The sequence below is a fragment of the Lepidochelys kempii genome, chromosome 15, assembly GCF_965140265.1.
Source record: "Lepidochelys kempii isolate rLepKem1 chromosome 15, rLepKem1.hap2, whole genome shotgun sequence".
Classification (NCBI taxonomy): domain Eukaryota; kingdom Metazoa; phylum Chordata; order Testudines; family Cheloniidae; genus Lepidochelys; species Lepidochelys kempii.
This window is the reverse complement of record NC_133270.1, coordinates 32972820-32996238: the sequence shown is the minus strand read 5'-3', so window position 1 is coordinate 32996238 and position 23419 is coordinate 32972820. Positions and strand designations below refer to the sequence as shown.

The 23419-nt window shown below is 43.9% G+C and overlaps 1 protein-coding gene across 12 annotated transcripts in view; it reads left to right on the top strand.

Annotated features, from left to right (window-relative positions):
• Positions 1-23419, top strand: part of CHEK2 (checkpoint kinase 2) — a 59641-nt gene that overhangs the window by 27802 nt on the left and 8420 nt on the right. For 11 of the 12 annotated variants that reach the window (XR_012155044.1, XR_012155043.1, XR_012155045.1 and 8 more), the window contains 9 exons: positions 3467-3557; positions 7698-7806; positions 9361-9414; positions 10704-10765; positions 11613-11712; positions 14933-15019; positions 15830-15993; positions 17226-17341; positions 22825-22910. Coding sequence is in view for 9 of the 12 variants with exons in the window: in XM_073312688.1 (XP_073168789.1) it covers positions 3467-3557; positions 7698-7806; positions 9361-9414; positions 10704-10765; positions 11613-11712; positions 14933-15019; positions 15830-15993; positions 17226-17341; positions 22825-22910 (869 nt within the window). In the remaining 3 variants the exon portion in view is untranslated. Of the gene's footprint in view, positions 1-3466; positions 3558-7697; positions 7807-9360; positions 9415-10703; positions 10766-11612; positions 11713-14932; positions 15020-15829; positions 15994-17225; positions 17342-18899; positions 19056-22824; positions 22911-23419 lie in introns of those variants that run through there. The other variant, XM_073312693.1, reaches the window with a different exon arrangement.

The window sequence follows — 23419 nt, the reverse complement described above, 5'->3', positions numbered from 1 at the left end:
GGACGTGATCGTTCCCCTCTATTCGACATTGGTGAGGCCTCATCTGGAGTACTGTGTCCAGTTTTGGGCCCCACACTACAAGAAGGATGTGGATAAATTGGAAAGAGTCCAGCGAAGGGCAACAAAAATGATTAGGGGTCTGGAACACATGACTTATGAGGAGAGGCTGAGGGAACTGAGATTGTTTAGTCTGCAGAAGAGAAGAATGAGGGGGGATTTGATAGCTGCTTTCAGCTACCTGAGAGGTGGTTCCAGAGAGGATGGTTCTAGACGATTCTCAGTGGTAGAAGAGGACAGGACAAGGAGTAATGGTCTCAAGTTGCAGTGGAGGTTTAGGTTGGATATTAGGAAAAACTTTTTCACTAGGAGGGTGGTGAAACACTGGAATGCATTACCTAGGGAGGTGGTAGAATCTCCTTCCTTAGAAGTTTTTAAGGTCAGGCTTGACAAAGCCCTGGCTGGGATGATTTAATTGGGGATTGGTCCTGCTTTGAGCAGGGGGTTGGACTAGATGACCTCCTTAGGTCCCTTCCAACCCTGTTGTTCTGTGATTCTATGACTTGAGATAAGTCGCTGATTGTCCCTCTTTCTCAGTATGAGGCAGGAGCCCTCCCCTCTCGTGCGCTTCTGCTCATGTTTCCTCTCAGTATCCCATTTCCCCACTTACCTCGGGGCTTTGGTTTCCTTCCCCCGGTGAACTTAGTTTAAAGCCCTCCTCACTAGGTTAGCCAGTCTGCTTGCGAAGATGCTCTTCCCTCTCTTTGTTAGGTGGAGCCCGTCTCTGCCTAGCACTCCTCCTCCTTGGAACACCATCCCATGGTCAAAGAATCCAAAGCCTTCTCTCCAACACCACCTGCATAGCCATTTGTTGACTTCCACGATTTGACGGTCTCTACCCAGGCCTTTTCCTTCCACAGCAGTACACCACTGCCTCAGTCTTCTCGGTCAGATGGCACCATATACCTATGTAGTTTAGCATGCCAGATTACACCTCAGAAAGCTGCAGGCATGGCTAGCATCAGTGCATTCCCCAAGTTGCCACCATTTAGAGAAAATGGTTTGAATGCCAACATTAGTTTTGTCATCTCTAGATTGGTGGGTGGACCCTCTAAAAGTTTGCGTGGGGGATTCCCTTTCTTCCCCCACTACCAATTCTCATTCTCATCACAGATGTGTCTCTTCTGGGTTGGGGAGCTCATATGGGGGTCCCTGCAGACTTAAGGTCTTTGATCATTTCAAGATTTGGAGACTCTCATAAACATCAGGGTGTTATGAGTGGTACGTTTAGCCTGTGTGGCCTCCCTCCCCCACATAGTGGGGGAAAAAAATTAATTCTGGCTGTTTGATGGGTCATGTTCATGTAAACAGGAGGGGCAGGAAGTAGTTTGCCTCGGAGACTTCTGTATAGACAACTTAGTTCATTTCAGAGCTTATTACCTTCCAGAGAAACAGACCACGTTAGCAGATTAGCTGAGCAGATCCTTCTGCAATCAGCATCAGTGGTCACTACATGCATATGTGGTCAGGTCCATCTTCCAACTCTGGGGGACTCCCAAGTGAACAGGGAATGTCAGCAGCTCTGTTCCCAAGGGAGACTCAGCCCAGGCTTGTTGGCAGATGCTTTTCTTCTGTCCTGGAAGAAGTCTTTCCTGTGTGCTTTCCCTCTGATTCCTATTCCTTTTCCTTTCCTTTCCTTTCCTTTCCTTTCCTTTCCTTTCCGAGACCTCTTAAAGTGAAACAAGACCATGCTCACCTCTTCCTTATAGCACCAGCGTTTCCTTATTAATACTGGTACTTGACCCTGATATCATTTTTGGTCAGACTGCCCATTGGATCCAGATGTAATTTCCCAGGACCATGAGTGCTTGCTTCATCCCAATTCAGCACGATGGATGCTTTTATGGCTGACACCCTTTAAAAAGTCCTTCTCAAACGATATTCAGAAAGTGCTGTTGAATAGCATAAAACCCTCAACTAAGAGCACTTTCCTGGTGTGAAGTGGAAGCACTTCTCCACCTAGTGTTGTGCGAAAGGCGCATTTCCCTAGCGGGCACCCTTAGGCCTCATGCTGGACTGTCTACTACTCTGTCTACTACAGAGTTTGCTATTAGCTCAGTAAAGATGCATCTAGTGGCTAATTCAGCCCTCAATGTCTTGGTGGATGATAGATCCCTTGTTCACACACCATCATCACACAATTCCTACGGTGCTTGGTCAGATTATACCTCCGCATTCAAGACCACATCCTTCCTTGGGATCTGAACTTAATTCTAGCAAAATTCATTGGGAATCCCACTTTGAGCCCCTGGCAGCTTGCTCCCTCTTTCAGCTTTCCATGAAGGTAGCATTTCTTGTGGCAATTAACTCAGCCAGAAGGGTGGGAGGGTTGAGAGCTCAGGTGTCAGAGCCCCCCTATGGTTTTCCATAAGGAGAAGATATATCTCTATCCTCATCCAAAACTTCTCACGAAAGTAGTCTCTAATTTTCATGTTAACCAAGCAATCTGCTTGCCCATGTTCCTTCCAAAACTCCATGCACATAGGAATGAGGGAAAGCTTCACTCCTTGGATGCAAGAAGGGCTTTAGCTTTCTACCTGGACTGGACTAAATCTTTTAGATCCTATATGCAGTGGTTTGTAGCAGTTGCAAACAGAGCTAAGGGCTAACCAGTTTCTGCTCAGAAAATCCCATTTTGGATCTCTTCATGTATTTGTTTATGCTACCTACTGGCTAATACAATCCCTCCAGCTAGTGTATTTGGCGCATTCTACCAAAGCGCAGGCACCTTCTGCAGCTTTCTTGATGCAAGTGCAGATTGTAGACATTTGTAAAGCAGCCTCTTGGTCTTCAGTCCACACTTTTACTTCTGATTATGCCATTTCCTGTCAGTCCAGAGACTATGCCATTTTTGGATGGATGGTCTTACAATCTCTGTTCAGGTAGACTCCGAACCCACCTCCATGTGTGTTTGATTGTGTTACCTATAGTGGAATGGACGTGTGTAATCACTCGAAGAAAAAAAAATATTACTTACTGTTCTGTCACTGTTGCTCTTTGAGATGGGTTGCATATGTGCATTCCACATTGGAGTCTGTCCAGTATGAAGGAACTGAGAGGGGTTGGGGTGGCTCTGCCCTTTTATACCAGCATGCAGTAGCGTGTGGCGACAGAGGGCGCTCCAGCAACTCTGACTGGTGCCACTGAGGGACAAAAATCTCCAACATCTGTGCATGGGGCATGCATGTATCTACGGTGGAATGTACATGTGTGACACATCTTAGACAACAACAGTTTCAAAAAGGTAGGTACCCGTTTTTTAATATAATTTTTTGTTTCGGTTATATGTTTACTTCTAACGTATAGCACTCTCTTAATTGTTGAATATTAAAATTTAGGAATAGTAGTCACTCCTTATAACAAAATCTTTAGAGTTAGTAACAAAAATTATCTCCACTCATCTTCCCAGTGTTTGTATTTTCTGATCTTATGGTGGATGATCAGACGGGGTATCCCAGAGAATTCAGAGAGAAATATATCATGTCAAAGACTTTGGGAAGGTAAGCACCATACTTACTAAAATATTTAGGACTTATTTTCCTTTAGTTCTGTGTGAATGGTATTGGAACTGTAACTAGTATTAACTATTTGCTATTATTTTAGTACTGTTTCAATAATGCTATCCTAGGCACTGTGGTAATAGAAACAAAAACATGGTGCTTTACAGACTAATAAAAGACGAAGGTCCAGATTCTCTCATCCTCCTCCTGCCACTTTTTGCCACTTAGGTGAAATCTGGCCTTAACTGGCCAGCTGAGAATTTGCTCAGTGTAGGGCAGTTTTCACCTGGCATATATCAGTGTAAGTGTCTCCTTTGCCAGGAGCCCCACCATATCCTGGCAAAATGGGCAGGAGTTGGGTGGAGCACACCTGAATTATGTCAATTCACAACTTGTGTATTTTCCATTAGAGGAGATCATAGCTGGTTAGCATAGCCTCTAAAATGCTCTGACTTAGATTAGTAGATCAATGCTGGTGCTTAGGCAGGAGGTATTATGCTATATATTATAAACCTGGATGCTAATACAATTATACAGGGGAGTCAGACTATGTGATCACAATGGTCCCTCTGACTTTCTAATAAATTAATAATATACTGTGAGAATCAAGGAGGTGTAACTTGCTTCCTAATGCACTCAGCTCAGGGAGTGTCTCTGTGCAGGAGAGAATCTGGGTGTGGACCTGTGTCCCACTGTGTTTACATTAAGGTTAGTGTATGAAGGAAATGGGCAAGCACTGGCTAAATATGTGTGTGGGGAGAAACTGAAGACAAGATAATGTGGTTACTGAGGTGATTTTGATTTTTTTTTTTAATCTGTCCTTCACTGTAGTTTCCTTCTGCTTTCCAGGGAGCACTTGTGTATGCAAATAAAGCTGTTAAAAGGAGGAGGTAGGATTTGAAGGCCTTGTTGAAGAAGTTTGTTTTGCGGAGAGTATTTGAAAAATTTTAGCATCAGTGATGGACAGTAGTTTACATTCTGTAGTGTTCTCGCTCGTAGAATTTTTCTGAGGTGTTAATAGGACAAATTAATTTTTCACTGCAAAGTGTTTTTACTCCTTAATGCAAAGTCCTTTTTTCAGTTGCCTGTCTTGTAAGTGGTTAGTTACTGCCTATTTGAAATATGGTACCCCTGAAAGTAAGTTCCCAACGCTGTCTGTAAAATAAGTCTTCTGTTCTGAATGTCCAAGGGTGAAATAGGTAGCTAACAGCACTCGTGGTAAATCTGAAATTTAGCAGATTTGTTCATTCATTCCCAATCTACATGGCTTTGACATCTCTTATTCTGCTGCTGGGCCATCAGAGTACGGGCTCCTCGGATTGCTGGGATTATACCTGCCCGTTGGCTGGTTTCAGCTCTGAATGATGAAAACAGTTAAAACTGGAACTCTGAATTATGGCACACAGGTAGACCTATTTTCCTTAAAACAGCTGGGTTTGGTCCTCATGCTTCTAATTGACTTGGGTTTAAAATATACTTTTAATTGTGAAACTCAGATATATGATTGGGTACTCACAGTTCTTCGAGTGCTTGCTCATGTCGATTCCATTCTAGCTATGTGCATGACCACGTGCGTGGTCATTGGAGATTTTTGCCTTAGCGGTATCCGTAGGGCCAATTGTGACGCCTTCTGGAATGCCGCATTCATGCAGCGGTATATCAGGCGTTGTCTGTCCTACTCCTTCTCAGTTCCTTCTTATTGCCCGTGGTGGTTAGTCGGAGTGCCTTTCTTGCTTAACAAGAGCTGGTGTTTTTTTCTCCTACAAACTTTGTGCCTTAGGGCCTTTTATAAATAGTTTGTATAGTGTTAGTTAAGAAGTAGTTAAGTGTAGTTGTTAGGGGGTGAAAAGAAGTATCTTGTTCTGGCCAAAGGATCACAAGCAGGGTCACACCTCCTCGACACCCAAGAACAAAGAGTCCAAAAAGCTTGATCTCTTTGGGAGAAAAATTTATTTGACTACCAGCTTACAATTTCGGGTGATGAATCAAGTACTGTTGGGCAGATATAATTTTAATCTTTGGGACGGCCTCAAAAAGTTTCAGGAATCCCTCCTGCAGGGTTTGGTTCCAAGTAATAACAGACAGAACAAAGTAAATTACCAAACAAAATAAAATAAAACACGCAAATCTAAGCCTAATACAGTAGGAAACTAAATTAAAATAAATCTCACCCTCAGAGATGTTCCAATAAGCTTCTTTGACAGACTGGCTGCCTTCTAGTCTGGGTCCAGCAATCACTCATAGCCCCCTAGCTACTGTCCTTTGTTCCAGTTTCTTTCAGTTATCCTTTGGGGTGGAGAGGCTATCTTTTGAGCCAGCTGAAGATAAAATGGAGGGGTTTCCCAGGGGTTTATGTAATCTCTCTCTTGTGGGTAGAAACTCCTCTATCCCCCTGTGTAGAATTACAGCTACATGATGGAGTTTCGGAGTCACATGGGCAAGTCACATGTCCATGCTTGACTCAGTTCTTTACAGACCAATGCCATTGTCCACATGCTAGTTTGAATGTTCCCAGGAAAGCTCAGATGTGCATTGGCGTCTGTCAAGGTCCATTGTTAGCCAAGTACTCCCAATTACTTGAATAACCCCTTCCCACTATGTTGACCAGATTTGCCTTAGGTGCTTCCTACAGCGAACGCTTTAAATACAAGCATAGAGCCAACACTCATAACTTCAGATATAAAAATGATACATGTATACGAATAGGATGAATACATTCAGTAGAACATAACCTTTGAAAAGATACGTTACATGGCGAATGTAGCATAAAACATTCCATTTATCATATTTACATTCATAAGCATATTTCTATAAAGCATTATGGGGTGCAACGGCACACACTAACACCAGTTCAACACATAGAGTTTATTGGAGCGGTTCTTGACTGCACGTGGGCCAGGGCCTTTCTCCTGGAAACACGTTTTCAGGCCATGTTGGACCTGATTTTTCATGTAAGGAGCCATCCGCTCACCATGGCCCCCACCTGCCTGCGATTGATGGGCCACATGGCCGCGTGCATGTACATGGTCATTCCTGCTCGACTTCATCTTCAGCCTCTGCAAGCGTGGCTGGTCTCGGTCTATATCCCCAGCAGGCACCTCCTGTCTCTCTGGCAGAGTTGTCGGCAATTAGGAACTGAAAGGGCATAGGGCTGGCGGCGCCGGTTATACCAACGCATGAGCGCAGCTCTCCAGAGCATGCCACGGCTGGCCCTACAGAAGCCGCTAAGGCAAAAATCTCCTACAACTGCACACATGAGTGCGCACACACCTAGAATGGAAGAGACATGAGCAACATTTCTCATAGTTACGAAAGGTAGATAACTGTTTTTTTAGGAACAGAAAGTCAGGTTTGAAATAGTTTGCTGGCAGTCAAGTTACTTTCTGAATCAGTATCCCTCTTCTACCCCATGGTTGCAAGCAGGGGGAAGAACTGAAGGTCAGAGTGTAACCCCTTGCGGGACATCACTGTTTGGGTCCTCAAGTAAAAAAGAGAGAAATGGTGACCTGATTTCTTTTAATATAAAATGCCTTTAAAGTGGAATTTTCCCCCAAAGCCTTTGTAGGTCATAGAAGAGCAGCAAAGTGAAAACAGAAATCTGAGTGGATTTGTACGGATTTCCTCATATAATCTCATAATCAAAAATAAATGTGTTGCTATATGTATTGCTCAGTGTTGTGCAACCTTATGGTGCAGGACTTTATGTATTATAATGTCCTTTTGCCACTGGGCTATATTAATGGGGGCTGGGTGGGCTTTGTGAGCTTAAGTCAAAACCGTAGAGATACATTTTGAGAGTTTGTTGTTGTGTTTTTAGCCATTTGTGCAGCTGAAATGCCAACAGTGCTTGTCCTCTGTATTCTCTTAATAGCTTTCAGTTTGGAGTTTTGGTTGTAATTTGATTTCTATATTAGAATATTGGTGGCTACCAGCATCTATCCTAATCTAATGTGCCTACTACCGATGTGTCTAAATACTGCACACCCAGTCAGCTGCATTCAGTGGGTTAGGAGACAGCAGCATTCTAATCACATGTAATACTCAAGTAGCAAACACGTTCTGTGTTTGATCTATTTTTATTTGTCACCAACATATTGAAAAGTGCTTGCAAGCTTTAACATAACTAAATTTTTATATTAGTGGTGCCTGTGGAGAGGTTAAATTGGCATTTGAGAGGACCACGTGTAACAAAGTTGCTGTAAAGATAATCAATAAACGGAGATTTATAACTAGCGCTGTGAGTGACACAGTAAGTATCTATTTTTCAGCTATCTTGTAGTGATTCTGAAGTATTTGGTAGTCCTTTGTGAACATTATAAATGTTTATTGCTATAATTTAAGGTTTTCTGGATTCAGATGTATTTTTGTAATGTGTGAAGTTTTGTGTATATTTATATTTAAAAAAATAAATCAAACCACAGCATTTGTAAGAAATTAAATGTATTAAACAATTAAGATTAGTTAATAGTCTAGGGCAAATGGTCTTGGTGTTAAATATGGCTAGAGGCAGACTCCTTTTGTTACCTCTCCTCTGAGATGGAAGGATCCTTCACATCTTGTTGGGACAGACTATAGTGAGTTTTTCCAGAAACAGCCTGAGATCCAAAAGTATTTTAAATCAAAGCTTATTTAGACAATCAAGAAAAGCTCCAGTTAACTCCACGATAAATGTTACAGGAAATATGCACAGGTCTAAGGATCTTTCGCTCTGGTAGGCCCAAATCCTGAAAGTGTCAGAAGAGGGGGATTGGAAAAAAAAATTCCACTTCCAGAGTTCTGTGCCTGCAGTTCCTTTCAGGCTAATTATTTCATCCCTCTCTCCCTTACGCGGTGCATCTCAGACCAGCAACAGCTGTCAGTTTCCTTCCTCGCTTTGTTAATGTTTCCAGGTGCTTATTATCTTACTAGCCAAGAAGATACCTTTTGTATTTGCATCTTGACAATAAGATTTGTACAACTATGTTATTCTGGAAACATTTCTCTGGTACGAGAATAGCCAGTTAGCTACCATGTTTATTCCCCACTCTCTCCTCCCCCCCCCCCGCTCTCCTGCTGGTAATAGCTTACCTTACCTGATCACTCTTGTTACAGTGTGTATGGTAACACCCATTGTTTCGTGTTCTCTATGTATATAAATCTCCCCACTGTATTTTCCACTGAATGCATCCGATGAAGTGAGCTGGAGCTTACGAACGCTTATGCTCAAATAAATGTGTTAGTCTCTAAGATGCCACAAGTACTCCTTTTCTTTTTTTGTTTCTGTTGCATTTATAGTTACATTTTTCTTTATATAAACCTTGGTCGTTTACTTGTTAAGGGCTCCTTGATTATGGGGTATGTACAAAGAAGAACTCAGTGGACTATATCTCCCATGATGTACCAAGAGGTGAGACCATGTTGCATTGTGAAAGATGTAGTCTAACCAGGGAGCCCAACCACACAGGAGAATGGGAGCCTTAGGCACCTGAACTATAACTCCCATGAGATGTACTGTGGCAGCATTTCAGAATAAATTTGTTTTAGTTTGGGGCCAAAATGTTAAATTTTTTGTTTTTTCGTCAAATACATCAAAATTTCCCATGGAAGATTTCAAGTTAAGGAATTCTTTTTCCATTTTTGTTGAAATTTTCTGCAGGAGATTTTTTTTTTTCTGATGAGCTCTGCTATTTACATTGTAGCCACCTTAAAATTATTAGGATGGAGCAAATGTATGTTGTGTTTTCATAGGTACATTGCTGCAAAAGTCCATTTATAAACAGTATTACTGCTTGTTCTCTCTGACACTTCATTTCTCTTTAAATAGGATCCAGCTTTTAATGTTAATACAGAAATTGAGATTTTGAAGAAAATAAATCATGTGAGTATAGTCTTAAAATCTGATTTATCTTTTAATGTATATTCTGATTTTCTTGCTTGCTCATCTTCTTTTGAGGTTTCTATAGTCTGGTAACTAATGCTTCAGTTACAGTTAGGAGAAACAGCTTCTTAATTTTAATTTTCTCTTTTCCTGATTGGGTAGCAATGGTCACTTATTTTGCCTATTGTAGATAAGGTTACAAAGCACTTTCTGTTCTACCCCATATCTTTATATGCTTGTTGTAACTATTCCAAAACTTGCATCTTTGAAATTGAAATTTGGATTGAAATTTTCTTTACTTGGTCTCTGTTTGAACCACTGATCAGAAAATAAGACTTTCCTTGATACATCTTTCTGTGAATATTGCTAGATGGCCAAGCTTGCTGACCTAGCTTTGGCCTTGACCAAATCTCCACAGAACCACGTGGTTGAAACTGCTTCGGCTCAGAGACCCTAATCCATGGTAGTCAATTTTTTCTTGTCAAGGTCCATACTCCAGAGGAAATAATACCCCCCCCCCAAAAAAAAAATTGATAAGTAAATAACATTTTGGGGTCTATTCAAAAACGTCTGGTGGTCCAGATTAGGCCCATGGTGCACCTATTGACTATCCTTGTCTAGTCAATCAGAACATCCAGTGTGGGAATCTTCAGATCTGAGTTAATTCGATAACATTGTTTGAAACTTTCCATTGACTTAAATAATAAACCCCACAAAAGTAGTACACTTCCAAATATCTTAGACACACCATCAATGTGAAATTGAGTAAATTTAATGGAAAAAAATTAGGTCTTATTCCTGCTCCTGAATTCCTTTGGCAATTTTAGTGGATTTACTAAATTTTACCCTTTTTCCTGTTTTTTTTTTTAAATATTCTCTCTCCCTTTTGCTGTATGTCAACCCTCCACAAAAGGGGAACTCAAGTACAGTGGAATAGTATAAATGATTAGACAGAATGCATTGGCAGAGCTGTGTGGGAACTCATCATAAGAATAACAAGGGGGTTTCAGATTGTGATTGAGGTTCATCGAGAGAAATGTTTTGGGGGAAAACTTCCATGGCACATGTCTGCACTAAGCAGTCAACTTGTCACATTAGTCTCACTACAATTAATATAAAATTCACTTGCATTTTTTTAAAAAGAGAAACCTATATCAGCATAGTGTCCTGCCACGTATACTTTGGATTGTGCACCATTCTGAAATTATTTTCTTGGGTAATATTTTCTTGTAATATTAGTTTTCATAAAATGATTGTGTCGTTTTATTGTTTCCTTCCTCTTTTGCTAGCCCTGCTTAATCAAGATAAAAAACTTCTTTGATGCAGAAGATTATTATATTGTTTTGGAATTGTAAGTAATTTGCATTCAATTTGTTCCAGAGTAAATGTTTTACTGCCATAAATAAAATAATATAATTTTAATAACTTGAACCTGACTTTGTGATGATCTCAGATGCTGTCGAAACCCTTGGTAAAACTGGGTGTTAGGATAGACAGGAAAGTCATTCTTTTGGAGCTGCAGAGGCACTCCACTTCGGCAGGATTCTCTGCCCTGTCATCCTGATCAATTGCAGCTGATGTGGTGGATCAGATAAGTAGAGAGAGTCTCAAAAAGAGCACAAACCTGGATTATTGAGAACTTTATTGTTCGAGGTCTGCTTCTTAACCTGGATCTGGAACTTGTTGGGGAGCCAGAGAAGGTAAGTGGGTGGCCAGATGGTGAGCCAGTTGCAGCTTCTGCATGGCCTTCATTGTCAGTCCCAGGTAGTACAATCTGAAGATGATGAGAGCATGGATTGCTGTAGCTGCAGGTTTGTGTGATAAGAAGGGTGAAGTCTCCTGGCTACCCAAAGGGGATAGAAGGTGTTCCAAGGCTTTGTGCTACATTGACAAGCAATGGCCAGATGGTCTTTTAGGACATGAACTTCCTTGTAATAGTGCTTCTGCTTTCCTATTAACATCACCTCCATCTTTTCTGGATTTAGTTTCAGCTAGCTCAAGACCATTTATTTTTACTGTGCAGGTCATGTTTAAGAATTTATACACGTGTGCCCAATGAATGCGTTTCAGAAAATGAATATACTTTACTTTTCATTGGGGTCTTTTCTTTTAGAGAAGCTTTTCAGTCTCAGGCTTTCCCAGTGAGGTCTAACTTCTGAAACCAGTATATTGAATCTCTTTCTGTATTTCTGTTTCAGGATGGAAGGAGGAGAGTTATATGACAGAGTGTCGAGATCAACGAAGATGAAAGAAGCTACCTGCAAGCTCTATTTTTATCAGATGTTGTTGGCTGTAAAGGTAAATATTTCTGAATGTGTATAAAGAAAAATATGATTTTTCTCTGACTGTGCAATCAGTGCATCCGATGAAGTGAGTTGCAGCTCACGAAAGCTTATGCTCAAATAAATTTGTTAGTCTCTAAGTGCCACAAGTCCTATTTTTTCTTTACTTCTATCATTTGTGCTTGCATGTATTTTTACAGCAGTAAATGGAATCTTCTCCTTATACATAGAGATTTAGGCCAGCGTTCCTTTAGCTGCTACGGTAACCAACCTGGAAAGGATCCATTCTCTTCCACAGGCGTTCTAATCTGGCCCTCAAGTTCCCACTGGGGAGCGGGATCTGGTGCTTGCCCCACTCTGGCGCTTCAGCCAGTGAGCAGGGTCGGGGGCTGTTCCACGCAGCTCCCGGAAGCAGCGGTATGGCCCCCCTCAGGCTCCTTCGCGTAGAGGTAGCCGGGGGACTCCTCTCTGCACGCCGCCCCCACCCCAAGCACCGTCAGACCCACCCCCAGAAACCTCCCCCAGCTGCAGGAAGCTCAGCATCCTCTCCTGCTTCTGGCCCCCATTACTCCTCAGCTGCGGAGGGAGGGGTCACTGTATGGGGGGACTGCTCCCCCGTCCACCCAACCGCTGTGCATCTGGACCTCCCATACCCAGACACCCCGGCCAGGGCTCACCCTATACACCCAGATATCCCCCCTAGCCATCCAAACCCCCTCCTCACTGAACCTCAACCCCTGCATCTGGAGCTCCCCTGCCTCCGGACCCCAACCCCTGCAGCCACCCCACCCCACACTGAACTCCCTGCACTCAAAACCCCACCCTGATGAGCCCCACCCCCTGCACCACCCTGAGTCCCCATCCTCAGACCCCCACACCACTGACCCCCAACTAGCTGCAACCCAGACTCCCACCAAGCCCCACTCTCCCAGCACCAGAACCCCCTGTTGAGACACCCAGACCCCTCCACTGAGCCCCAACCATATTCACCTGGAAGCCCCTGCAAAGTCCCATTGCCCCTGCTCCTGGAACCCCCCAAATGAGCCTCTGTGCATCCAGATCCCGCCCCCCCAACACCTGAGACTCCCCCACTGAGCTGCCTGCACCCAGATTGTCTCCCACAGAATCCTCTCACTCCACACCTGGATCTTCCCCCCCACTGAGCCCCTTCACACTTGGATCCTTCCTGGTTGAGTCTGCCTGCCCCACATGTGGTGCTCCTGGCACAGAGGGGCAGGGCCCCAGGGTATTTCTTGGGCAGGTCCAGGCCTTGTGCTGTATCAGGGTCGAGTACATCCTCATCACTCAATCTGTGTACCAGGGGTGGAGGGTGAGGAGGCTGCAGGGTGATCTCCCACCTGCATACAGCCAGTGGCCAGTGCTCCCCACTGCCATGCTGGAGCCTCTGCATTTATTTATTGACAAATAAAGCTTGCAGAATATTGCAGGCTTTTAAAATATGTGCAGAACTTTTAATTTTTTGGTGCAGAATGCCCTCAGGAGTAACAGACTGGACCCCGTCTCGGTCTGGACTCACCCCTGCCTTTCCCTTCAGGTTGGTTTCTTTGTCCCCTAGGAGAGTCTGGAATGCCTTCCCTCCCAGCCTTAAATAGAATTTACATAAGGCAGTTCCTAAACTTGACCACCTCCTCCTGCCAGTGGAAAATTACTAGAAGTCAGATATAGTCTTGTTGTTCCTTCCTAGTGGACCATCAAATCTGATGGCCTGTCGTCTGGTGGATGTCTTCCCAATATATACCCAGTTGTAATTGTTACACAGTCCATATTGCTAACTTTAGATACAGAAATGATGCATGCATACAAATCGGATAATCACATTCAGTATATCATAACCTAAAGTACAAACAATTATGTCATATCCATATCATAATAATATTTCCATAAAGAATATGGAGTATAATGTCACATCCCCACTATATAAATTGTTCCAACACCACTGTGTAGTGGTGTTTGCCTTGGCAAACTAAGGCAGGGAAATGTACTTAATTTAAGAGGGTTTGAACACAGAAAAAGAGATTGGATCTTAATATCAAAAAAGAGATTGAGGACCAAAATTCCTTCGTATTATCATGAAGAATCTCTTTTGATAATGACAGGTTTCAGAGTAACAGCCGTGTTAGTCTGTATTCGCAAAAAGAAAAGGAGTACTTGTGGCACCTTAGAGACTAACCAATTTATTTGAGCATGAGCTTTCGTGAGCTACAGCTCACTTCATCGGATGCATCCGATGAAGTGAGCTGTAGCTCACGAAAGCTCATGCTCAAATAAATTGGTTAGTCTCTAAGGTGCCACAAGTACTCCTTTTCTTTTTGTTTTGATAATGTGGCATATGGATGATGAACTGCAGGGAAGGCACAGCTTTCCTGTTCTACATAGTCTACCTGTGGAGATTAGAAGCTGCTGTGTAGCATCTGACAAATATTTTAAATCTTTTTTCAGAGTAGCAGCCGTGTTAGTCTGTATTCGCAAAAAGAAAAGGAGTACTTGTGGCACCTTAGAGACTAACACATTTAGTTGAGCATAAGCATAAGCTTTTCCATCGGATGCATTCAGTGGAAAATACAGTGGGGAGATTTATATACATAGAGAACATGAAACAATGGGTGTTACCATACGCACTGTAACCAGAGCGATCACTTAAGGTGAGCTATTACCAGCAGGAGAGCGGCGGGGAAAAAACCTTTTGTAGTGATAATCAAGGTGGGCCATTTCCAGCAGTTGACAAGAACGTGGAATAACACTCTGCTTCTCTTACGTATGTCAGTAGTCTTAATCATGGAGTCATGACCAACAACAACATTCTTGTCAGCTGCTGGAAATGGCCTACCTTGATTATCACTACAAAAGGTGTCTCCCCCCCACTCTCCTGCTGGTAATAGCTCACCTTAAGTGATCTCTCTCATTACAGTGTGTATGGTAACACCCATTGTTTCATGTTCTCTATGTATATAAATCTCCCCACTGTATTTTCCACTGAATGCATCCGATGAAGTGAGCTGTAGCTCACGAAAGCTTATGCTCAAATAAATTTGTTAGTCTCTAAGGTGCCATAAGTACTCCTTTTCTTTTTAAATCTTTTTGTGAACCATATAGCTTCAAATACACACTTTTCAAATGAATCTGTTTGTTACTTGCATCATCATCATTGGAAAGACTTGGAAGTTCACATTTTAATGCATGCATTCTGTGTTCTGTGTGTGTGTTTGTTTGCATAGTATCTTCATGAAAATGGTATTATACATCGGGATCTAAAGCCAGAGAACGTGCTACTTTCATCTTCTGAAGAAACTTGTCTTATAAAGGTGAGGAAGAAACTTCTATCTCTGCATTTTTTTTTTTATTTTGATGTTCTTTATTCAAAACTTTGGAATGTTCTTCAGCAATTCTTCTCTAAATATTAAATTCCAACACACAAAAAAGTTAACATGGCATTAAGATTGCTGATGCGCATTCCTAAATAATAGAGGCTAAAAATACAGGAAATCTTGAGTTAAAGTTCTTTCACAAACTTTAGAGATCACTTCCTCTCTCCTGAATATTTCAATCAATATATACACAAAAGTATGAATAAGAATTTTCGCATTTAATATTTCACATAGTAATCAGTGGAATAACACTCTGCTTCACTTGCGTATGTCAGTAGTCTTAATCATGGAGTCATGACCAACATTACGGTAATTATCCATGCTGTTTGGTGTCTTGCTGTGTTTTTGCCTGAGAGACTTAAGTATTGAGTAGGTTTGGAGATTGAACCATTGCTGTACATGAAATAGTCTCTCCAGGGTAGCCATGAATCCATAGTGCTGCTACTTATGCTTTTCCTCCATCTGGGGATAAATACAATACTTCAAACTGGTGTTCAGTCCAACACTCTTTGCTAGCACTAAAACTCAAACCTCTCTGTCCCAACCCCCCCACAAAATGAGTCTCTTGTTCTGCTGAGTTTTCTGCTGAAGTCCTCTGCTGGGTAGAGCTTAGTACATAGTTGTGTACTGGCAAAATACCTTGGAAATTAGAGCCATAAATCTCTCTCCTGATACTTGCTAACTAGTATAGTGTATTCTAGTATGTGTTAAAATAAAAACTGACTTAGTGTTATTCTCATAAACAAGATTACAGATTTTGGACAATCCAAGATTCTTGGAGAATCATCACTAATGAGAACATTATGTGGTACTCCCACGTATCTCGCCCCTGAAGTTCTCAATTCACTTGGGACAGCTGGGTATAGCCGTGCTGTGGACTGCTGGAGTTTAGGAGTTATTCTTTTCGTATGGTAAGAAACTTCATGGCTGGCAGTTCAGTTGAACAGTCATACATGGGTGGAGGTCTTAGGCCTTTATTTATGTACGTTTGCTAATGAGTGTGTGTGTCCCATTTTCAATACTGGAACAGATGTTGTGAAATGCATATTCGCATTAAGGTGGATAGAAAGTTGGCTAGATTGTTGGGCTCAACGGGTAGTGATCAATGGCTCCATGCCTAGTTGGCAGCCGGTATCAAGTGGAGTGCCCCAAGGGTCGGTTTTGTTCAATATCTTCATAAATGATCTGGAGGATGGTGTGGATTGCACCCTCAGCAAGTTTGCAGATGACACTAAACTGGGAGGAGAGGTATATACACTGGATAGGATACAGAGGGCCCTAGACAAATTAGAGGATTGGGCCAAAAGAAATCTGATGTGGTTCAACAAGGACAAGCGCAGAGTCCTGCACTTAGGACGGAAGAATCCCATGCATCGCTACAGACTAGGGACCGAATGGCTAGGCAGCAGTTCTGCAGAAAAGGACCTAGGGGTTACAGTGGATGAGAAGCTGGATATGAGTCAACAGTGTGCCCTTGTTGCCAAGAAGGCCAATGGCATTTTGAGATGTATAAGTAGGGGCATTGCCAGCAGATCGAGGGACGTGATCGTTCCCCTCTATTCGACATTGTTGAGGCCTCATCTGGAGTACTGTGTCCAGTTTTGGGCCCCACATTACACGAAGGATGTGGAAAAATTGGAGAGAGTCCAGCGGAGGGCAACAAAAATGATTAGGGGACTGGAACACATGACTTTTGAGGAGAGGCTGAGGGAACTGGGATTGTTTAGTCTGTGGAAGAGAAGAATGAGGGGGGATTTGATAGCTGCTTTCAACTACCTGAAAGAGGGTTCCAAAGAGGATGGCTCTAGACTGTTCTCAGCGGTAGCAGATGACAGAACAAGGAGTAATGGTCTCGAGTTGCAGTGGGGGAGGTTTTTCAGTAGCAGGGTGGTGAAGCACTGGAATGCGTTACCTAGGGAGGTGGTGGAAAATCCTTCCTTTGAGGTTTTTAAGGTCTGGCTTGACAAAGTCCTGGCTGGGATGATTTAGTTGGGGATTGGTCCTGCTTTGAGCAGGGGGTTGGACTAGATGACCTTCTGAGGTCCCTTCCAACCCTGATATTCTATGATTCTACAACAGTCAGTCTTTCAACTGCTGTAGCAAAAGCTGCATTATCCATTATATTTGTTTCTCTTTTATTTAGCCTGTGTGGATATCCACCATTCAATGAACAAAATACTCAGCTATGTCTGAAAGATCAAATTACCCGTGGAGAATATACATTTATTCCAAGAGAATGGAAGCATGTGTCAGATATGGGTATGTTTACATTACAATGGCTGTAGAAGTATTTTGCTGAACCTCTAAAGTTTCTGCTGTGCCTTAATTGGTATCTTTGGGTGCGTCTACATTTCAGCTAGGAGGTGTGAATCCCAGTTCTCAGAGACACCTGCACTAGCTCTGCTTCAGCTAGTGCACTAAAAATAGTAGCATTGCTGAAGTAGCACCAGCATTGGCTTGGGCTTGTTGCCCAAGTATGTACCCAGGGATCTGCGCTTGCTGATCAATTAAGGTGGGTAGCCTTAATTGATAAGAGCCCACCTTAATTGATTAGTCTCGTAAGAGTTGGTATGGCAACACCCATTTTTTCTTGTTCTTTGTCTGTCTATCTTCCTACTGTATTTTCCACTGCATGCATCCGATGAAGTGGGTTTTAGCCCACGAAAGCTTATGCCCAAATAAATTTGTTAGTCTCTAAGGGTATGTCTACACTATGAAATTAGGTCAACTTTATAGAAGTTGGTTTTTTAGAAATCGTTTTTATATCGTTGATTGTGTGTGTCCCCACACAAAATGCTCTAAGTGCATTAAGTGCATTAACTCGGCAGAGTGCTTCCACAGTACTGAGGCTAGCGTCGACTTCTGGAGCGTTGCACTGTGGGTAGCTATCCCACAGTTCCCGCAGTCTCTGCCGCCCATTGGAATTCTGGGTTGAGATCCCAATGCCTAATGGGGCGAAAACATTGTCATGGATGGTTCTGGGTACGTGTCGTCAGGCCCACCCTCCCTCCTGCCCTCTGTGAAAGCAATGGCAGACAATTGTTTCCCGCCTTTTTTCCTGGGTTACCTGTGCAGACACCATACCACGGGAAACGTGGAGCCCGCTCAGCTCACTGTCACCATACGTCTCCTGGGTATTGGCGGATGCGGTACTGCATTGCTATGCAACAGCAGCTCATTGCCTTGTGGCAGCAGACGGTGCAATAGGCCTGATAACCATCGTCGTCATGTCCTAGGTGCTCTTGGCCACCTCGGTGAGGTCGGTCAGGAGCGCCTGGGGAGACATGGGCACAGGGACCTAAATAGAAAGAGTCGACCAGGTCATTCTTTTAGTCCTGCTGTCAGTCGTATTATACCGTCTTCTGCTGAGCAGCCAGGAGATGGGGATGACTAGCAGTCCTGCTGCACCGTCTACTGCCAGCCTAAGATGTAAAAAATAGATGGAGTGGATCAAAACAAGAAATAGATGAGATTTGTTTTGTATTAATTTGCTCCTCCCTCACTCCCTCCCTCCATGAAATCAACGACCGACAGTCGTTTCAGTGAGGTCTGTCGGGGCACCTTGAAAAGTTTAATGGAGATTCAGTCCTGCCTGGAGGGGGAGGGATAGCTCAGTGGGTTGAGCATTGGCATTTTGAGTTCAATCATTGAGGGGGCCATTCTGTGTGACAGTTGTTTTTGTTTCTCCTTGATGTAAAGCCACCCCCTTTATTGATTTTAATTCCCTGTAAGCCAAACCTGTAAGCCATGTCGTCAGTTTCCCCTCCCTCCGTCAGAGCAATGGCAGACAACCGTTCTGTGCCTTTTTTCCATGCAGACGCCATACCACGGCAAGCATGGAGCCCGCTTAGATCACTTCGGCAGTTATGAGCACATTAAACACCACGTGCATTATTCAGCAGTATCTGTAGCACCAGAACCTGCCAAAGCGAAACCGGGCGAATAGGTGATGTCAGCGCAGTAACGAGAGTGATGAGGACATGGACACAGACTTCTGTCAAAGAACGGGCCTTGGCAATGTGGGCATCATGGTGCTAACGGGGCAGGTTCATGCCGTGGAACGCCGATTCTGGGCTTGGGAAACAAGCACAGACTGGTGGGACCACATAGTGTTGCAGGTCTGGGACGATTCCCAGTGGCTGCGAAACTTTCGCATGCATAAGGGCACTTTCATGGAACTTTGTGACTTGCTTTCCCCTGCCCTGAAGCGCAAGAATACCAAGATGAGAGCAGCCCTCACAGTTGAGAAGCGAGTGGTAATAGCCCTGTGGAAGGTTGCAATGCCAGACAGCTACCGGTCAGTTGGGAATCAATTTGGAGTGGGCAAATCTACTGTGGGGGCTGCTGTGATGCAAGTAGCCAACGCAATCAAAGATCTGCTGATATCAAGGGTAGTGAGTCTGGGAAATGTGCAGGTCATAGTGGATGACTTTGCTGCAATGGGATTCCCTAACTGTGGTGGGGCCATAGACGGTACCCATATCCCTATCTTGGCACCGGAGCACCAAGGCAGCGAGTACATAAACCGCAAGGGGTACTTTTCAGTGGTGCTGCAATCACTGGTGGATCACAAGGGACGTTTCACCAACATCAACGTGGGATGGCCGGGAAAGGTACATGACGCTCACATCTTCAGGAATTCTGGTGTGTTTCAAAAGCTGCAGGAAGGGAGTTTCTTCCCAGACCAGAAAATAACCGTTGGGGAGGTTGAAATGCCTATAGCTATCCTTGGGGACCCAGCCTACCCCTTAATGCCATGGCTCATGAAGTCATACACAGGCAGCCTGGACAGTAGTCAGGAGCTGTTCAACTATAGGCTGAGCAAGTGCAAAATGGTGGTAGAATGTGCATTTGAGTGTTTAAAAGCGCGCTGGCGCAGTTTACTGACTGGCTTAGACCTCAGCGAAACCAATATTCCCATTGTTATTACTGCTTGCTGTGCGCTCCACAATATCTGTGAGAGTAAGGGAGAGATGTTTATGGCGGGGTGGGAGGTTGAGTCAAATTCCCTGGCCGCTGGTTACGCGCAGCCAGACACCAGGGCGGTTAGAAGAGCACAGGAGGGCGTGATGCTCATCAGAGAAGCTTTGAAAACTATTTTCATGACTGGACAGGCTACAGTGTGAAAGTTCTGTTTGTTTCTCCTTGATGAAACACCTCCCCCCCACCCCTTGGTTCACTCTACTTCCCTGTAAGCTAAGTACCCTCCCCTCCCCCCTTCGATCACCGCTTGCAGAGGCAATAAAGTCATTGTTGCTTCACATTCATGCATTCTTTATTAATTCATCACACAAATAGGGGGATAACTGCCAAGGTAGCCCGAGAGGGGTGGGGGAGGAGGGAAGGACAAGGCCACACTGCACTTTAAAACTTAAAAGCTTAAAAAAATTAAAACATTGAATGCCAGCCTTCTGTTCCTTGGGCAATCCTCTGGGGTGGAGTGGCTGGGTGGCCAGAGGCTCCCCCACTGCATTCTTGGGCATCTGGGTGAGGAGGCTATGGAACTTGGGAAGGAGGGCGGTTGGTTACACAGGGGCTGTAGCGGCGGTCTGTGCTCCTGCTGCCTTGCCTGCAGCTCAACCATACGCTGGAGTATATTAGTTTGATCCTCCAGCAGCCTCAGCATTGAATCCTGTCTCCTCTCATCACGCTGCTGCCACCTAACATCTTCAGCCCGCCACCTCTCCTCGCGTTAATGTTGTGCTTCCTGCACTCTGACATTGTCTGCCTCCACTCATTGTGCTGTGCTCTGTCAGTGTGGGAGGACAGCATGAGGTCAGAGAACATTTAATCGCAACTGCGTCTTTTTCGCCTTCTAATCTTCGCTAGCCTCTGGGAAGGAGAAGATACAGTGATCCTTGAAACACATGCAGCTGGTGGAAGGAAAAAAAGGGACAGTGGTATTTAAAAAGACACATTTTATAGAACAATGGGTACACTCTTTCATGGTAAACCTTGCTGTTAACATTACATACATAGCACATATGCTTTCGTTACAAGGTTGCATTTTGCCTCCCCGCACTGCGTGGCTAACCCCTCCCCCCGCCACATGGCTAACAGTGGGGAACAACAGAGGAACGAGCACCTCTGAATGTCCCCTTAATAAAAGCACCCTATTTCAACCAGGTGACCATGAATGATATCACTCTCCTGAGGATTACACAGAGAGAGAAAGAACGGATGTTGTTTGAATGCCAGCAAACATACTCTGCAATGCTTTTTTCTGCAATGATTCCCGATTACGTGCTACTTGCCTGGTGTGGTAAAGTGTCCTACCATGGTGGATGGAATAAGGCTGCCCTCCCCAGAAACCTTTTGCAAAGGCTTTGGGAGTACATCCGGGAGAGCTTTATGGAGATGTCAGTGGAGGATTTCCGCTCCATCCCCAGATACGTTAACAGACTTTTCCACTAGCTGTACTGGCCGTGAATGTTAGGGTAAATTAATCATTAAACATGCTTGCTTTTAAACCATGTATATTATTTAAAAAGGTACACTCACCAGAGGTCCCTTCTCCGCCTGGTGGGTCCGGGAGGCAGCTTTGGGTGGGTTTGGGGAGTACTGGGTCCAGGTCCAGGGTGAGAAACAGTTCCTGGCTGTCGGGAAAACCGGTTTCTCTGCTTGCTTGCTGTGAGCTATCTTCAGCCTCCTCCTCATCATCTTCCTCATCCCCAAAACCTGCTTCCGTGTTGCCTCCCACTCCATTGACGGAGTCAAAGCACAGGGTTGGAGTAGTGGTGGCTGCACCCCCTAAAATGGCACGTAGGTAATCATAGAAGCGTCATGTTTGAGGCTCTGACCTGGAGCGGCTGTTTGCCTCTCCGGTTTTTTGGTAGGCTTGCCTCAGCTCCTTAAGCTTCACGCGGCACTGCTTCGGGTCTCTGTTATGGCCTCTATCCTTCATGCCCTGGGAGATTTTTACAGATGTTTTGGCATTTCGAAAACTGGAATGGAGTTCTGATAGCACGGATTCGTCTCCCCCTACAGAGATCAGATCCCGTACCTCCTGTTCGGTCCATGCTGGAGCTCTTTTGCAATTCTGGGACTCCATCATGGTCACCTCGGTTGATGAGCTCCGCATGGCCACCTCTGCTGATGAGCTGTGCAGTCACCTGCAGCTTACCACGCTGGCCAAACAGGAAATGAGATTCAAAAGTTCCCGGGCCTTTTCCTGTCTACCTGGCCAGTGTATCTGAGTTGAGAGCGCTGTCCAGAGTGGTCACAATGGAGCACTCTGGAATAGCTCCTGGAGGCCAATACCATCAAATTGCGTCCACAGTACCCCAAATTTGACCCGGCAAGGCCGATTTCAGTGCTAATCCCCTTGTTGGGGGTGGAGTAAAGAAATCGATTTTAAGGGCCCTTTACGTTAAAAAAAGGGCTTCATCTTATGGACAGATGCAGGGTTAAATCGATTTAACGCTGCTAAATTTGACCTCAACTCCTATTGTTGACCAGGCCTAAAGTGCCACAAGTACGCCTCGTTCTTTGTACTCAGAACAGTCTTTTAACAGTGAATGTGTGAAATAGCTTACAAAGCAGGAAGTGTTTACTTGTTAATGGAAGAAAACACTTTTGCTAACCCTGAACTTCCAGGCTCTAAAGTGAAATATTTGGATTTATTTTATTAATGTACATCACAATCCTTTGTACTGCCTTAAACACATTGGATAATTTATTTTAAAGTTATGGAGTCATTAGATTATTGGCGTTATGCCAATCACCTTATTTTATTGTTTTAGCTTTGGATCTTGTGAAGAAGCTGTTAGTAGTGGATCCAAATAAACGTCTTACAACAGAAAAAGCCTTAGAACATCCCTGGCTTCAGGTATGTGTTGAATCATGTATTTAAAGTACAGTACAGCAACGACATTCTGGGAGGGGTACTGCCTATTTGTTATTGTGTGACATATATAAGACTTCATTCACAAGGAACATTATGGCTAGTTAAACTAGCTGTATAAGGTGGCTTAGAACAGTCTCTCTCATGGCTTAAAAGCTCGCTCTTAATGAAAATGCAACAATTGTTCAGTGGTTTGACTTTTCAAGACATTACCAATGTCTGAAGAGGAGTGAGCCAGCAGTTGTCCAGCAGGAGAGTATGCTCCACCCCTCAGACCGTGGAGTAGGGCAGGGGAAGGGTAACTGCTAAGGTCATTAGAGGACCTGTGCAACATGTCAGATCCTTGCTTGAATGGAGCACACAGTGTGGAAGGGGTTCCTTTTGTGACTTCATTGTCATAAGACCAACTATGGTGCTTGGAATTGGAAAATTCCTACTCTGCATTCTTCTGGGTTCACTCACTATTCTGTACCTCGCAGTCCTGTCAATCTCCT